Source organism: Oncorhynchus mykiss, chromosome 24 (assembly GCF_057628025.1).
Source record: "Oncorhynchus mykiss isolate SJ-2025 chromosome 24, ASM5762802v1, whole genome shotgun sequence".
NCBI lineage: Eukaryota > Metazoa > Chordata > Actinopteri > Salmoniformes > Salmonidae > Oncorhynchus > Oncorhynchus mykiss.
Genome location: NC_143045.1, coordinates 14,855,982 through 14,874,204, shown reverse-complemented (window position 1 = coordinate 14,874,204; position 18,223 = coordinate 14,855,982). Strand labels below are relative to the sequence as shown.

General features: G+C 42.9%; 2 protein-coding genes across 4 annotated transcripts in view; one reads left to right on the top strand and one right to left on the bottom strand.

The window, feature by feature from the left end:
• LOC110503343 (neurobeachin) overlaps nt 1-18,223 on the top strand; it is a 329,781-nt gene that overhangs the window by 208,791 nt on the left and 102,767 nt on the right. For all 3 annotated transcript variants that reach the window (XM_036961703.2, XM_036961702.2, XM_036961699.2), the window contains one exon: nt 534-670. In XM_036961703.2, coding sequence (XP_036817598.1) covers nt 534-670 — 137 coding nt within the window. The remainder of the gene's footprint in view (nt 1-533; nt 671-18,223) is intronic.
• Nucleotides 1,557-4,516, bottom strand: LOC110503809 (putative nucleotidyltransferase MAB21L1). Its single transcript, XM_021582353.3, has one exon. The coding sequence runs from the start codon at nt 3,454-3,456 to the stop codon at nt 2,377-2,379; it is 1,080 nt and encodes a 359-aa protein (XP_021438028.1). The 5' UTR covers nt 3,457-4,516; the 3' UTR covers nt 1,557-2,376.

Below are 18,223 nucleotides of genomic sequence, written 5' to 3'. Positions count from 1 at the left end.
ATTGGCAAGCGCTCCTCCATCTCTGGTTTAGTTCTGATAGACCGCATCATACTGCTGGCCCTATTGCACAGCACGCGCCTATAGTTAAACTGGTCATTACTTATGTAAATTGGCTTCAAATCGTTTTGTAAGCCTAGAATGTATATAGGCCTATATGCTTGTTGAATTGGCCGAATGGCGATTTGGTTAAAAATAACCTATTTTATAGCCTCCAGAGTGCAACCCAAAATGGAGCCGTGTTCTGTTTTCAACCTGAACGAGTAATTCGTGTTTGCATAAAAAATAAAAAATAAACTGAATAAAGACTTGTTACCATGATAATTAAGAACTGTGCATGTTCCCAAATTAAGAATAAATTGTAGAATTTGCATCCTAGACATTACATCGCCTCAATATGTGCTCTGATTAAATCGAAGTAGACTCAAATTTGATAATAATTTCCAAACAAACAAATCCGATTATTTGTTAGGAATTGTTAAAGACCATGTTTTGTTTGTCCTTATATCTGATGCACGGTGTATTACGCATTATAGGCCCAGTGGTCCTCAGCACCCCAGCCCAGCTGGTGGCCCCAGTAATAGTGGCGCGAGGGACGCTCTCCATCACGACGACCGAGATCTATTTCGAAGTGGACGAGGATGACCCCTCCTTCAAACGGCTTGACTCCACGGTAAGTCCAATCGCCACTTTCCTTTTCTGTTTGATATGCACAAGCTTTTGTTCACATTCAAGTTCACTTTACTGATTCATGTTCATGTTTTGGCTGGGCCCGCATTGACCCCAGGTTCCTTTCTTTTACAAGACACAAAATGTGATTTAGAGATTAAAATAATTATTCAGATTCACCCATGTGCAAGAATTCAACCATTAGGAGATTGTGGAGCGTTTGAAAATATATGGTCCATCTGGAACGTTGTGCCATTTAAAGTTCCAGGATGTAGACGAGCCTTAAACCTACCCAGGCCTCTGGAGAGAACCTGACATGTAGGCCTACAACATTTTACAAATTTCTTGATATTCTGATCCCCTCAAAAGCTGTAAACCTATGTCATCAAACGAGAGCCTACGAGGTCTTTTCGATTTTACACCAATATTATCATTGTTTATAAATATAGCGACTGTGTATGGACATGGGATAAGTACTAGCACTATTGGGCGCATACTAACGTTGTAACCTAGACATTTACACAATTACGCGTTCAAAACACCTGTTTTGCGCATTATTCGTGTCCACTGTATATTAGAAATATAGGCCTAATTAATGTCTAACCCCAACCGTACCTCTCATACATTTGTTTTTTCCAACAGCATTACGCCTATAAAAAGCTTTTAAATAGACAGCCTATTATTATAACGTAGACAACCTGATAGATACAACATGGAGGGTAGGCTTATAGCCAGAATTAATAGAGAAATGACAAACTATATTTGCGTAATTTAAAACGGGTTAAACACTAGGCTTAAAAAATACCCATGTATGATGCATACAATAAATATGGCCTATATATGAAAAATACAAGTTATACATTTAATTAATCATGATTGGGACACAAATATTACATAGCTATTTTTTATTAGGCTAACTCTTTAAATTAAATCAGAGACAGGAATAAAAAATCAGATCAGATCATGTTATAATCCAGTGTATTTCAAGTGCATTTTTTCTTCTCAATTAGACTGTATTTATATATATTTTCTTATTTTCAGGTTTTATCATGTAAGCAACGTACAAACAAAAAAGTATCGAGTATACTTTAAATAAGAATTCAAGTATGTTTATGGAATGTTTTTTTTTTAAATGTAACAAATAGTACCATCAAAATGTAAACTTTCAAAATGAGAAAATGTCCACTGACAACAGATACAGCAGACTGAATGAATGTATTTTCTACCAGATAAAAAAAAAACGTTTTACTTTAAAAGGTGTAATTGAACTCCTAAGTTTACATGTCACAGAACAACATTCACAATTTCAGACCACTGGAATCACAACCTATGAATGTATTTACAGTATAAATATTTACTCAAGGCTTGTATGGGGGCTTTATTTTAAAGCATTTAAGCTAATAAACGATTTAGACAACCGTGGGCATGGAGAGAAATAACGAAAGATTAATACTGAAATTAAACCTAACCTTGAATGTGGATTGATGGTACAATTTGCTCCTAAATCACAGAATAGAATTAAGAGAAGGGTCATATTTGACTATGGGTCATAAAAATGATATCAGAGTAAACTTCTTCCTCGTCAGAGGATAGTCACATTTTACAAGACCGTGAATTCAACAGAGGCACAGTGACCATTTCTGTCCATAGTCCTTTGATACATCACCAGGCCTCTCACTGACCCTCCTTTCACTATAACACACATTTACCTCAGAGTTTCTCCAAGCTTTTGGGGTTGGTTAGAATCTCTCTCGCAAGTCGCCAGGTCTGTTTGGCTGCATTTTCTAGAGCAGAATGAGGTTTCCCCTGGAACAGATCTAGATTAGGCAGGAAGTAATGGGGACACCTCCTGCACTGCAAACACGAAATAAGCTGCAATAGAATCCCGTTCAAACGGTCCCCGAGGTTGTTCTCGTCCCAGTCAGACTCCCGTGGATGTTTTTCACACTCATAAGAAACCAGAGTTTTCATGTGGTAGTTGTTGAGGGGCGTCCCAGGCAGTTCAAGGTGCCGGTCTCGTAACGTTTTGAGGACCGACAGACATTTCTTCCTGCAGCCTCCCAGGAGTAGGCGGTTCTCGGCCTCACCGAACTGCAGGACCCAGGCGTCGCTCTCTGCCGAACTTTGTTTTCCGTTCAACGAGTAGCACTCTTTAGAGAGAAGGTTGAATCCCTCGGCCTTTACTTCGGCTACCCTGTTGGGCCCCGGCCAGGGGATGTGCGGTAGGGGCCAGTGCGCTGCGCTGCGGGGCCAGATCCCGGTGCATTTGAAAGCCGGGGTGATCTGAACGATGTATCTGTCTCTGATGCGTAACTTCACCTCGCTGGTATCAGACACCATTTTGACAACATCTCTATAGCTGCATTTATCCACGGCCTGCGCCACTAGGGTCTGAAATCTGGAGCGGATCTTGCGCGCAGAGAGGTAGCCGGAGGCGGTGATGAATTCTACCCAGAGAGACATGCTCCTCTTACGGCCGTCGCTCAGCTTGAGCACGGCGCAGCCCGGCAGAGATCCATCATCCACGAAGTTAAATACCCCCATCTGGTTGAGGTAGAGCACCACCTCGAACTCTGTGGGGGAGATGACCTCTAGCCCCTCGAAGCGGTTGTCCATCTCGTTGAGAGAGCTGATGAAGCGGGGCTCCTGCACCTCCACCTCCTTCAAGACGTCCGACACCACCTTGCACACCTCCCGGATGGTCTTGGAGATGGCCGCCTTCCGAGATTGGCATTTCTCCTGGTAGTATTTGTTGAGGTGGTACACCAGCTTGGCCTGGGCGGCTATCATGTTAGGGCAGAGATCCGGGTTGTAGACCGGAGTCTCGCAGTAAGCCGACGGATCCAACGCGGCTGTTTGTACGGGAGCCAATTTTAGAGAAGAAAGAACGCTATTAAAAAGAAAAAATATGTGTTCCAAAAGTCCCAACCAAGCCTTTTATTGCTTGTTGGGGCACATGCGTAATAATCTCGCCGGTCTAAAGCATACGCTTTTGCATTGAACTGCAGTTGGAAAATGTATGTACTTCGATTTGCGAATAATTATAAAAAATCCATAATACACCCTCTCACGTCAGTAGTCAAAACAATCTCGTTTTTGTTATTTCTCTAATCACTGCTGTAGTTATGTATCCGCATATGAAAGTGCGCGGTGCTGTCTGTCTGTCTGTGTGTGTGTGTGAGGGCGACGTGGAGGCGGCTGAGTCTTTCTGTGTTTAACAGCCCGGACGCTCTTCGGGAAATTATAAAGGGAGGGTTATGAACGAGGATGTCCAATCGCCATCTGATTCGTCACCGCCTCCAGTTTATTAACAACAAATTAATCCCCGGGTTTTATATACAATTTAAACTAAAGGTAGTAGTCTCGAGGATCGGAAGTCCACTTACGCGTTGGCGAGAGAAAAAACAAAGCCATTTTCTACTCTCTTTCAGGCTGTCTTTTTGATTTTTTTTTACGGATTTTCTCCAACTGCTTATTTTAAACGGCTTGGTTGAATGCTACAGTAGGTTAGGCTATAACATATTCCAGGGTTTTGCGTATTTATTTGTTTTGATTGAAACATGTATTTTACGTTGTATTTTTTTATCGTGTTTATTATTCTCGTTTACTCTTATTTTCGTTTTGTTTTATTCTTGATGATTAGTGTGTCTGTATTGTCCACAGCCTCTGGACGGTACCTGATCTAATATTAGACACGACGACTAGAATGACAGGTTTGATGACAGTTGTTCCGTGGGGTTATGTCTTGGTTATTTTAGATTTTTTTGATTTGACTGAAGATTCGCACTGCTAAATCTATTCTACAGGGACATTTCAAATAGGACTTTGGAATGCAGTGTCCTTAGAAAAATAAAAATCCTACTGCATGTTGAAATAGCCTATAGACTTTACATCTGTACCATATCAGTAGGCTAGGCCATTGTATAATTATTAGGCCTGTGAAATCGCATGGTTATTTTGGAAATAACGCATGTATGCAACATCCTAGTAGTTAAAAAATATTGGACCGGTTAATTTTCGGTGTCTTCTTTTCCAGCGTAAATAGGCTAATGATAACTTAAAGGCCCAAAGTCCTTTAGAAGTTAATTGTTTTTTCTTAGTGTTGCACAAATACATTTTCAGGCGTACTTTTGAATATGAATGTTAATATTTTTTCATTATTCCAATGTATGAAATAGGCCTACTATCCCTCATTAATTGAAGGATGAACTTGTCAAATTAAGTAGGACACATCTTTTCAGTGAAGAAAAATTAAGATGGCATCGATATTGCCATTAATTTAGGCCGTCATTGTAATTAAGAATTTGTTCTTAATCTTAACTGACTCGCCGAGTTAAATAAAGGTTAAATTTGTAAGACTGTAATCTATACATGTATAGGCTTTTTAATATATTTCCTATATGAATTATTTTTCAACAATGGTAAATGTTTTATTGCAAGCATCTAGTTAGTTTGTTGAAATACGTGATTCCGATGATTATATAGTCCACGATATTGTATGACGGTGTCTTGTCAGCATTAACAGGTTGTGAACTCAAGGTTTTCAAAAACAGGCCATTAATACTAGACAAATTATTGATGTTGTACATTGTAGACATCATTCCCGGTGAGTGTTGTGTGAGATCAGTTTTTACATTTATCACGAATATGATGATAGAACAAATTAAACCAAATTAAACAATTGCAACTAAAAAAAACAATGTTATAATTATTATGATTATTATTTTTGCCTAATTATATATATCATTGAGTTGAGTAGGCCTAGTAGTTTTTTCCTGAAGTAAATTAGTTCTACATAGGCAACACAACATAGGCTAGGCCTACAATATTCATATTACTACTACAGAAATACTCCTTAACTATTCCAATCGTATTACTAATATAACACAGTTTATTATGTTATCAAGACCTCAATGGAAGCAAGACACATTTATGCACAACACCAGTAGACTAGATATTTTTATGACGAAGAAGTTGCTGCACGTTTCTGCACACCAAATCCCCGAACAATCTCTGTAGTTATCACCGAACTATCTCCCTATCTCTGAACCATCTCTAGCTTAATAAGTAGTTATCATCGTGGCTTCCCGTCTCAGATGGTTCAGTTTGAGCTTTGAAGAAGACTTTAAACGGCAGAGGTACAGGACATAAAGACGTTTACACTAATCTGCACCAACACTTTGCTGCACAGAACCACACATTATCAGGATAGACTGCACCTTGTCAGTTCCCAATGTAATATCTCTGTGTGTGTGACGGCTATTTGTCTCCCACTATCGTGCCAGCCAGTCTGGAGGTCTCTGTCAGCAGCATCAGCCCAATCATAATTAATAATGTCCCACTGTTACCAGGCAGACATTACAGATATGACAACACATGGGTGTGCTGGGATAGACCTTGCCAAGAAAACACATGATTACACTAGGCACATCCTAAAGGTCTACAATTAAACTATTAATTCAAATTAAGTGTGAAATATAGTTTACCATATTCTTAACCTTGATTATTATTTTAGATGATAGTCAACAGAAATAGTTTTGGGTTAGATATTGACCAAACTAGCTACCACTTCCTAGTTTAGATTTTTCTTGGTCACTTTCATGGAGTGTTTTGTGAATGTAGGACTTTCTATACTGGTTCCATATGGAGAGAGATGGGAGGAAAACCCGCACCTCTTCTCCATCTCTCTCTGTCTCTGTCTGTGTGTGTGTAGATCAGCAGGTATACTGGCCTTTATTAGATCCAGACTAGTCTACAGTCTACTTCCAACTGTGCGTGAGTGTGGCCACGAGGCTGGTCATCCCTCTGCGTGATAGAGGGGCTTTTCTTCAGGATTATCACCTCTTTAATCTAAAGCATGTGGCTGCAACCTGGCCTACCCTACACAGATCTACATGGAAATGTTAATGCTTAGCTCTAACAACCTGAGGTGCGTTCAGTTCGGTTCAACATTTCCTGCGTTGCGTGACGGTTTGTACTGAATTACACGTTTCCTCAAAACGGTGCACACTTTTCTTCAACAGCCTTTGAGGTACGTTTGTGTGTGAATTAAACGTTGCACACCGTTCTGTCGTCCTGAACACACCCTTGGTCTACTCTACTATAGATCTACACTAACAACCTGTTCTACTCTACTCAGATACACTATCCTGCGAGATCCTGCATTGTCTATGTGTTAGATCCACAATAGCAGATATGGGTTAGCGCCTATCTCTGATCCAGCCTAATTTCATTAGAACCTATTTCTGACCCAGCCTAATTTCATCCAGTCTCTGACCCTCCAGCTTTATGCATGATTGTGTAAATCAATACAATGACTTCTACTTCCTACCATGTGACCCATCCTCTCTGTGTAGAAGGCTTCTTTGTTTCCAGAGCTGGCCTCTACTGCACTTCTCCTTTTTCCCTCCATTCTTCATTTTTCTCTTTCTTTTAGTAAGACTGATCCTCCTGTCAGTGGTCTGGCATGGGGTCAACAGTTCTTGTCTAATAGCCGAAATGGCTTTGTGATGACACCATAGTTTATCACACACACACACACACACACACACACACACACACACACACACACACACACACACACACACACACACACACACACACACACACACACACACGGACTGAAAATGGACATGAGATTTTTCAGCTTGACAAATACAAGTCTAAGTTCACAATATAACATCATTTTTCGATGCCACAAATCCATCACCCCAGACAGTGTAAAAGTTTTTATGAATGTACAATACTGTGGTGCATTATAGACACCATTAGTGTAAATGATTAAGACCAAACCCAGCAAAAACTATAATAATATTGATTAAGGCGGACCATATTAAACAATTTAAAAGTCTCAATAGTAATAACAGCATCTCATAATGTGGCCATTAAAGTCAGCTAATTGAGGATAATAATACTCAGTGTGTGTCTCTATTTATAATCCTGTTAGAACATGACAAATAAGGTCATCCATGTTATTCTGTCATCTGTCTCGCTGTGCATTATAGAGGAAAGGGGATGGAACGAGAGGTTCAGTCACCAAGTCAAATCCAGATTATACCAACTGTCTCTAATGGAGTGACAGTGCAATAGGACTCAGATTAAGAGGGTGGCATTTAAGATATGTGTGATCAGCATTAGGCTTCACACTGGGTGAAATATTACACTTCACCCTCTCGGGATGGGGACTCACTGACATGTTCCCCCACAAACTTCATTCATCTCAAAATGACATTGTCATTGGGGTTTTTAATAATCTGAATATCATTATTCTAGACAATATGGTGTCTCTGTGGGGTAGCCCGTTCCTTTCTGGGCCTTGTGCCTTCCACCCTCTGGATCCTCCCTCCACCCCGACCCCCTCTGGATCTCCGGCCTCCACCTTACTTCATCTGTTATACCCCCTCCTCGTGTCAGCAGCCTCCCTGTGTTAGCCTCTTTCTCAATTCATATTTCCTTGATTCCTCACATTCTCTGACCTCGCATCCTTCTCAAAGTAGATTGGAGAAAAAAGGTCAGAGGGGAGGGACCTTGAACCTTATCCTCCAATACGATTGAGGAGGAGGAGTCAAGAACAAAGGATTCTAGATATTGCAGAGAGAAGGATTGAGATACAGCTCTTCTGTCAGCAGCCTTTCTCTGTGAGTAGTGAGGAGCCAGGAGTGGACAACACTCCTGGACAACACTCCTGGACAACACTCCTGGCTCCTCACTACTCACGGAGAGTGAGGAGGAGAGAGAGAGGAGGAGAAAAAAAGCGAGAGAGAGAGGGAGAGAGAAAGAAGAGAGCGAGAGGGGGGGGGGTGGGAACAGGGGAAATTAACTAATTATCTCAGCTTCTGTTGTGCCCCTCCTCTCTCCTCTCCTCTCCTCTGCCACCCACCTCCCTCCTCTCCTCAATATGGAACGCTTGTCAGCCTTTCTGATGAATGACATGCATGTATTTGCATCAATTTAGCATGAATACAATTAAATATAATTTAGTTTTATTTGCCAACACGGCTTCACATAATAACACAGAAAATGAGAGGTATTATCAGAGGTCTGCCATTTAAAAAATACACAGCATAACATTCTGTGAGCGATCACATATTTTTCTGTTTTTGTATGTGCCCATAGCATTACTGTGTATAAATGCTTATGTTATGTTGCATCTCAAATGCACAACTTTTGACCAGGGTCCAATGGTATTTGCTATATGTGCACTACATAGGGAATAGGGTGTCGTTTGTGATGCAGCCTGTGGCTTCTCCTGTCTGTATAATCACACAGATAAACTCTGTATCTGTTCTACGTGACTGTGTTAAGGTATTATTGAGCAAGGCAGTTAACCCACTGTTCCCTGGGCGCCGAAGACGTGGAAGTCTATGATGGCAGCCCCCCGCACCTCTCTGAATCAGAGGGGTTGGTTTACATGCGAAGACGCATTTCAGTTGAATGCATTCAGTTGTACAACTGACTAGGTATCCCTATTCTATCAGTAAGAGATGGGAGCAGTGTCCTGATATGTTATTATTCTGTTATCTCTTAACATTTCATTTCTGCTGTTGTGAAGCTGTTAGAGTAGCAGTATTGTACAGGCTTGTGGTTTTTGGGGACTAATTTATAGTGCAATATCCAGGTTGTTTTGCCAGGGAGAGGAAAGGTGCCCCTGATGTTTGTTTTTGTAAGATATATACAATCTGGTCTATGCATAATTGGACATTGACCAAGTTATTATTATTGTAGCTGTCTACCACAGCATATTGGAGTTTAAATTAAATAATGAATATGATGGTATTTACATCCAAATCAGGTGAACAGTGTAGGAATTACAGCACTTTTTAGATGTGGTCCCTCCCCTTTTAAGGAACCAAAATTAATTGGACAATTGGCTGCTCAGCTCTTCCATGGCCAGGTGTGTGTTATTCCCTCATTAATTAATCTACAAGTAAACAGATTAAAGATATAGAGTTGATTTCAAGTGTGGCATTTGCATTTTGAACCTGTTACTGTTAACCCTCAATATGAAGTCCAAAGAGCTGTCACTGCAGTGAAGCAAGAAATCATTAGGCTGAAAAAAAAACACTCAGAGAGATAGCAAATACATTAGGTGTGGCCAAATCAGCTATTTGGTACATTCTTCAAAATAAAGAACGCACTGGTGAGCTCAGGAATACCAAAGGGCCCGGAAAACCATGGAAAACAACTGTAGTGGATGACAGAAGAAAAGCCCCTTCACAACAGTTGGCCAGATCAAGAACACTCTCCAGAAGGTTGGTGTATCTGTGTCAAAGTCAACAATCAAGAGAAGACTTCACCAGAGTAAATACAGAGGGTTTACTACAAGATGTAAACCATTGGTAAGCCTCAAAAACAGGAAGACCAGATTAGAGGTTTGACAAACAACATCTAAAAAGCCTGTCCAGTTCTGGAACAACGTCCTATGGACAGATGAGACAAAGATCAACTTGTACCAGAATGATGGGAAGAGAAGAGTATGGAGAAGGGAAGGAACTGCTCATGATCTGAAGCATACCACCTCATCTGTGAAGCATGACACAACTTCTGGCGCCGACAGAGATGACCGCCTCGCTTCACGTTCCTAGGAAACTATGCAGTTTTTAGTTTTTTTTCGTGTTATTTCTTACATTAATACCCCAGGTCGTCTTAGGTTTCATTACATACAGTCGAGAAGAACTACTGAATATAAGAGCAGCGTCAACTCACCATCAGTACGACCAAGAATATGACTTTCGCGAAGCGGATCCTGTGTTCTGCCTTTCACCCAGGACAACGGAATGGATCCCATCTGGCGACCCAAAAAAACGACTTCGTAAAAGAGGGAAACGTAGCGGTCTTCTGGTCAGACTCCGGAGACGGGCACATCGTGCACCACTCCCCAGTATACTTCTCGCCAATGTCCAGTCTCTTGACAACAAGGTTGATGAAATCCGAGCAAGGGTAGCATTCCAGAGGGACGTCAGAGACTGTAACGTTCTTTGCTTCACGGAAACATGGCTCACTGGAGAGACGCTATCGGAGTCGGTGCAGCCAGCTGGTTTCTCCACGCATCGCGCCGACAGAAACAAACATATTTCTGGTAAGAAGAGGGGCGGGGCGTATGCCTTATGGCTAACGAGACGTGGTGTGGTCACAAAAGCATACAGGAACTCAAGTCCTTCTGTTCACCTGATTTAGAATTCCTCACAATCAAATGTCGACCGCAATCAATTATCTACCAAGGGAATTCTCTTTGATTATAATCACAGCCGTATATATTCCCCCCCAAGCAGACACATCGATGGCTCTGAACAAACTTTATTTGACTCTTTGCAAACTGGAATCCATACATCTTGAGGCTGCATTCATTGTAGCTGGGAATTATAACAAGGCTAATCTGAAAACAAGACTCCCTAAATTGTATCAGCATATCGATTGGGCAGCCAGGGCTGGCAACACCTTGGATCACTGCTATTCTAACTTCCGCGACGCATATAAGGCCCTGCCCCGCCCTCCTTTCGGAAAAGCTGACCACGACTCCATTTTGTTGATCCCTGCCAACAGACAGAAACTAAAACAAGAAGCTCCCACGCTGAGGTCTGTTCAACGCTGGTCCGACCAATCTGATTCCACACTCCAAGACTGCTTCCATCACGTGGACTGGGATATGTTTCGTATTGCGTCAGACAACAACATTGACGAATACGCTGTTTCGGTGTGCGAGTTCATTAGAACGTGCGTTGAAGATGTCGTTCCCATAGCAACGATTAAAACATTCCCAAACCAGAAACCGTGGATTGATGGCAGCATTCGCGTGAAACTGAAAGCGCGAACCACTGCTTTTAATCAGGGCAAGGTGACCGGTAACATGACCGAATACAAACAGTGTAGCTATTCCCTCCGCAAGGCAATCAAACAAGCTAAGCGTCAGTATAGAGACAAAGTAGAATCTCAATTCAACGGCTCAGACACAAGAGGTATGTGGCAGGGTCTACAGTCAATCACGGATTACAAAAATAAAACCAGCCCCGTCACGGACCAGGATGTCTTGCTCCCAGGCAGACTAAATAACTTTTTTGCCCGCTTTGAGGACAATACAGTGCCACTGACACGGCCTGCAACCAAAACATGCGGCCTCTCCTTCACTGCAGCCGAGGTGAGTAAAACATTTAAACGTGTTAACCCTCGCAAGGCTGCAGGCCCAGACGGCATCCCCAGCCGCGTCCTCAGAGCATGCGCAGACCAGCTGGCTGGTGTGTTTACGGACATAGTCAATAAATCCCTATCCCAGTCTGCTGTTCCCGCATGCTTCAAGAGGGCCACCATTGTTCCTGTTCCCAAGAAAGCTAAGGTAACTGAGCTAAACGACTACCGCCCCGTAGCACTCACTTCCGTCATCATGAAGTGCTTTGAGAGACTAGTCAAGGACCATATCACCTCCACCCTACCTGACACCCTAGACCCACTCCAATTTGCTTACCGCCCAAATAGGTCCACAGACGATGCAATCTCAACCACACTGCACACTGCCCTAACCCATCTGGACAAGAGGAATACCTATGTGAGAATGCTGTTCATTGACTACAGCTCGACATTTAACACCATAGCACCCTCCAAGCTCGTCATCAAGCTCGAGACCCTGGGTCTCGACCCCGCCCTGTGCAACTGGGTACTGGACTTCCTGACGGGCCATCCCCCAGGTGGTGAGGGTAGGCAACAACATCTCCACCCCGCTGATCCTCACCACTGGGGCCCCACAAGGGTGCGTTCTGAGCCCTCTCCTGTACTCCCTGTTCACCCACGACTGCGTGGCCACGCACGCCTCCAACTCAATCATCAAGTTTGCGGACGACACAACAGTGGTAGGCTTGATTACCAACAACAACGAGACGGCCTACAGGGAGGAGGTGAGGGCCCTCGGAGTGTGGTGTCAGGAAAATAACCTCACACTCAACGTCAACAAAACTAAGGAGATGATTGTGGACTTCAGGAAACAGCAGAGGGAACACCCCCCTATCCACATCGATGGAACAGTAGTGGAGAGGGTAGCAAGTTTTAAGTTCCTCGGCATACACATCACAGACAAACTGAATTGGTCCACCCACACAGACAGCATCGTGAAGAAGGCGCAGCAGCGCCTCTTCAACCTCAGGAGGCTGAAGAAATTCGGCTTGTCACCAAAAGCACTCACAAACTTCTACAGATGCACAATCGAGAGCATCCTGGCGGGCTGTATCACCGCCTGGTACGGCAACTGCTCCGCCCACAACCGTAAGGCTCTCCAGAGGGTAGTGAGGTCTGCACAACGCATCACCGGGGGCAAACTACCTGCCCTCCAGGACACCTACACCACCCGATGTTACAGGAAGGCCATAAAGATCATCAAGGACAACAACCACCCGAGCCACTCCCTGTTCACCCCGCTATCATCCAGAAGGCGAGGTCAGTACAGGTGCTTCAAAGCTGGGACTGAGAGACTGAAAAACAGCTTCTATATCAAGGCCATCAGACTGTTAAACAGCCACCACTAACATTGAGTGGCTGCTGCCAACACACTGACTCAACTCCAGCCACTTTAATAATGGGAATTGATGGGAAATGATGTAAAATATATCACTAGCCACTTTAAACAATGCTACCTAATATAATGTTTACATACCCTACATTATTCATCTCATATGTATACATATATACTGTACTCTTATCATCTACTGCATCTTTATGTAATACATGTATCACTAGCCACTTTAACTATGCCACTTTGTTTACATACTCATCTCATGTGTACAGTGCATTGCGAAAGTATTCGGCCCCCTTGAACTTTGCGACCTTTTGCCACATTTCAGGCTTCAAACATAAAGATATAAAACTGTATTTCTTTGTGAAGAATCAACAACAAGTGGGACACAATCATGAAGTGGAACGACATTTATTGGATATTTCAAACTTTTTTAACAAATCAAAAACGGAAAAATTGGGCGTGCAAAATTATTCAGCCCCTTTACTTTCAGTGCAGCAAACTCTCTCCAGAAGTTCAGTGAGGATCTCTGAATGATCCAATGTTGACCTAAATGACTAATGATGATAAATACAATCCACCTGTGTGTAATCAAGTCTCCGTATAAATACACCTGCACTGTGATAGTCTCAGAGGTCCGTTAAAATCATAGAGAGCATCATGAAGAACAAGGAACACACCAGGCAGGTCCGAGATACTGTTGTGAAGAAGTTTAAAGCCGGATTTGGATACAAAAAGATTTCCCAAGCTTTAAACATCCCAAGGAGCACTGTGCAAGTGATAATATTGAAATGGAAGGAGTATCAGACCACTGCAAATCTACCAAGACCTGGCCGTCCCTCTAAACTTTCAGCTCATACAAGGAGAAGACTGATCAGAGATGCAGCCAAGAGGCCCATGATCACTCTGGATGAACTGCAGAGATCTACAGCTGAGGTGGGAGACTCTTTCCATAGGACAACAATCAGTCGTATATTGCACAAATCTGGCCTTTATGGAAGAGTGGCAAGAAGAAAGCCATTTCTTAAAGATATCCATAAAAAGTGTTGTTTAAAGTTTGCCACAAGCCACCTGGGAGACACACCAAACATGTGGAAGAAGGTGCTCTGGTCAGATGAAACCAAAATGGAACTTTTTGGCAACAATGCAAGACGTTATGTTTGGCGTAAAAGCAACACAGCTCATCACCCTGAACATACCATCCCCACTGTCAAACATGGTGGTGGCAGCATCATGGTTTGGGCCTGCTTTTCTTCAGCAGGGACAGGGAAGATGGTTAAAATTGATGGGAAGATGGATGGAGCCAAATACAGGACCATTCTGGAAGAAAACCCGATGGAGTCTGCAAAAGAGCTGAGACTGGGACAGAGATTTGTCTTCCAACAAGACAATGATCCAAAACATAAAGCAAAATCTACAATGGAATGGTTCAAAAATAAACATATCCAGGTGTTAGAATGGCCAAGTCAAAGTCCAGACCTGAATCCAATCGAGAATCTGTGGAAAGAACTGAAAACTGCTGTTCACAAATGCTCTCCATCTAACCTCACTGAGCTCGAGCTGTTTTGCAAGGAGGAATGGGAAAAATGTCAGTCTCTCGATGTGCAAAACTGATAGAGACATACCCCAAGCGACTTACAGCTGTAATCGCAGCAAAAGGTGGCGCTACAAAGTATTAACTTAAGGGGGCTGAATAATTTTGCACGCCCAATTTTTCAGTTTTTGATTTGTTAAAAAAGTTAGAAATATCCAATAAATGTCGTTCCACTTCATGATTGTGTCCCACTTGTTGTTGATTCTTCACAAAAAAATACAGTTTTATATCTTTATGTTTGAAGCCTGAAATGTGGCAAAATGTTGCAAAGTTCAAGGGGGCCGAATACTTTCGCAATGCACTGTATATACTGTACTCGATACCATCTACTGTATCTTGCCTATGCCGCTCTGTACCATCACTCATTCATATATCTTTATGTACATATTCTTTATCCCCTTACACTTGTGTGTATAAGACAGTAGTTTTGGAATTGTTAGTTAGATTACTTGTTGGTTATTACTGCATTGTCGGAACTAGAAGCACAAGCATTTCGCTACACTCGCATTAACATCTGCTAACCATGTGTATGTGACAAATACAATTTGATTTGATTTGATTTGAAATTTGGTGGAGGTAGTGTTATGGCGTGGGCATGTGTGGCTGCCAATGGAACTGGTTCCCTTGTATTTATTGATGATGTGTCTGCTGACAAAATCAGCAGGATGAATTCTGAAGTGTTTAGGACTATATTATCTGCTCAGATTCAGCCAAACGCTTCAAAACTCATTGGACGGCGCTTCACAGTGCAGATGGACAATGACCTGAAGCATACTGCGAAAGCAACCAAATACATTTTAAGGCAAAGATATGGAATGTTCTGCAATGGCCAAGTCAATCACCTGACCTGAATCCAATTGAGCATGCATTTCACTTGCTGAAGGCAAAACGCCCAAAGAGCAAGCAGGAACTGAAGACAGCTGCAGTAAAGGCCTGGCAGAGCATCACCAGGGAAGAAGCCCAGCATATGGTGTTGTCTATGGGTTCCAGACTTCAGGCAGTCATTGACTGCAAAGGATTTGCAACCAAGTATTAAAACTCACAATTTAATTTATGATTATGTTAGTTTGTCCAATTACTTTTGAGCCCCTAAAACTCGGGGGGCTATGTTTAAAAATGGTTGCAATTCCTACACGATTCATACAATAATTTTGAGAAAACCCTTAAATTAAAGATGAAAGTCTACACTTAAAGCACATCTTGATTGTTTTCTTTCCAATCCATTGTTGTGGCGTACAGAGCCACAATTATGCAGATTGTGTCACTGTCCAAATACTTATGGACCTGACTGTATTTAAACTGAGTGTACAAGACATTAGGTGCACCTTCCTAATTTTGAGTTGCACCCCTATTTCCCTCAGAACAGCATACATTTGACAGGGCATGGACTCTACAAGTTGTCGAAAGCGTTCCACATGGATGCTGATCCATGTTGACTCCAATGCTTCCCACAGTTGTGTCAAGTTGGCTAGATGTCCTTTGGGTGGTGGACCTAGACCTCATACACACGGGAAACTGTTGGGGGTGAAAAACCCAGCAAAGTTGCAGTGCTGTACATATTACATGTATATATTACCTCAATTACCTCGACTAACTGATGCCCCTACACATTGACTCTGTACCGGTACCCCCTGTATATAGTCTCGCTATTGTTATTTTACCCCTGCTCTTTAATTACTTGTTCCTGTAATTTGTTATTCGTATTTTTTAAACTGCATTGTTGGTTAGGGGCTTGTAGGTAAGCATTTCACTGTAAGGTCTACACCTGTTGTATTGGGCGCATGTGACTAATAAAATTTGATTTGATTTGAGTTCTTGACACACTCAAACCGGTGCTCCTGGCACCTACTACCATATCCTGTTCAAAGGCAGTTACATCTTTTTACTTGCCCATTCACCCTCTGAATGGCACACATACACAATCCATGTCTCAATTGTCTCAAGGCTTAAAAATCCTTATTTAACTGATCTCCTCCCCTTCATCATCTTTATTTAATAAGATACATCAATAAGGGATCATAGCTTTCACCTGGATTCACCTGGTCAGTCTTTGTCATGGAAAGAGCAAGTGTTCTTAATGTTTTGTACACTCAGCGTATACATATAAGAACAGACATGAGAAGGCACCTTCACTCTCCGTACACGGAGTGGAAGGCAACAAATCGTCTCGTGTATATAGAGCGGAAGGCAACAAATCGTCTCGTGTATATAGAGCGGAAGGCAACAAATCGTCTCCTGTATATAGAGCGGAAGGCAACAAATCGTCTCGTGTATATAGAGCGGAAGGCAACAAATCGTCTCGTGTATATAGAGCGGAAGGCAACAAATCGTCTCGTGTATATAGAGCGGAAGGCAACAAATCGTCTCGTGTATATAGAGCGGAAGCAACAAAGCAGCAGAGGCAGAGTGATTAATCTTCATGTGTAGCAGACGTCTCCTCTCCTGTCTAAAGGTGGACATTGTAATCATGGGCCCACTGACCCTGTGTTACCCTGTGATACTCCACCAGAGCATCTTTACTGCAGCGCAGGAGCCCATTATGAATCTCACATTAATTGCACAGCCCTTCTCTCCCTTCAACACTATGTTTCCAGTAACAGACACAGCAGAGCAGCAGAAAACAAAGACAAAGGGAGGGATAAAAGAGGATTGTGTTGTAATGAAATGCTGGTGGCTGCGCCCATGATGAAATTAGGCCATGTTACCCAAATAAGGCCTGAAGGGTTCATCATTTCCCGTGGTGGAGATGTGAAAATCTGGGTGCCAACTGTCAGGTCCCAGCTAATGATGACAAATGTTTCTCTATGCAGATTGTAGCGACACTGGGAGAGGGATAGAGAGGAGAGAAGATGGAGGGAGGGAGAGGGGGAGTAAGAGAGGGAGAGGGATAGAGAGGAGAGAAGATAGAGGGAGGGAGAGGGGGAGTAAGAGAGGGAGAGGGATAGAGAGGAGAGAAGATAGAGGGAGGGAGAGGGGGAGTAAGAGAGGGAGAGGGATAGAGAGGAGAGAAGATAGAGGGGTATTAAGAGAGGGAGAGGGATAGAGAGGAGAGAAGATGGAGGGAGGGAGAGGGGGAGTAAGAGAGGGAGAGGGATAGAGAGGAGAGAAGATGGAGGGAGCGGAATGGAGAGGGATAGAGAGGAGAGAAAATGGAGGGAGCGGAAGGGAGAGGGGGAGCAAGAGAGGGAGAGGGAGAGAGAGGAGAGAAGATGGAGGGAGCGGAAGGGAGAGGGAGAGTAAGAGAGGGTGAGGGATAGAGAGGAGAGAAGATGGAGGGAGGGAGAGGGGGAGTAAGAGAGGGAGAGGGATAGAGAGGAGAGAAGATGGAGGGAGTGGAAGGGAGAGGGGGAGCAAGAGAGGGTGAGGGATAGAGAGGAGAGAAGATGGAGGGAGGGAGAGGGGGAGTAAGAGAGGGTGAGGGATAGAGAGGAGAGAATATGGAGGGAGAGGGGGAGTAAGAGAGGGAG

Bases quoted from the DNA above. Each gene is read 5' to 3' on its own strand.
- LOC110503809 (XM_021582353.3), bottom strand. From the start codon at position 3,456: ATGATAGCCGCCCAGGCCAAGCTGGTGTACCACCTCAACAAATACTAC.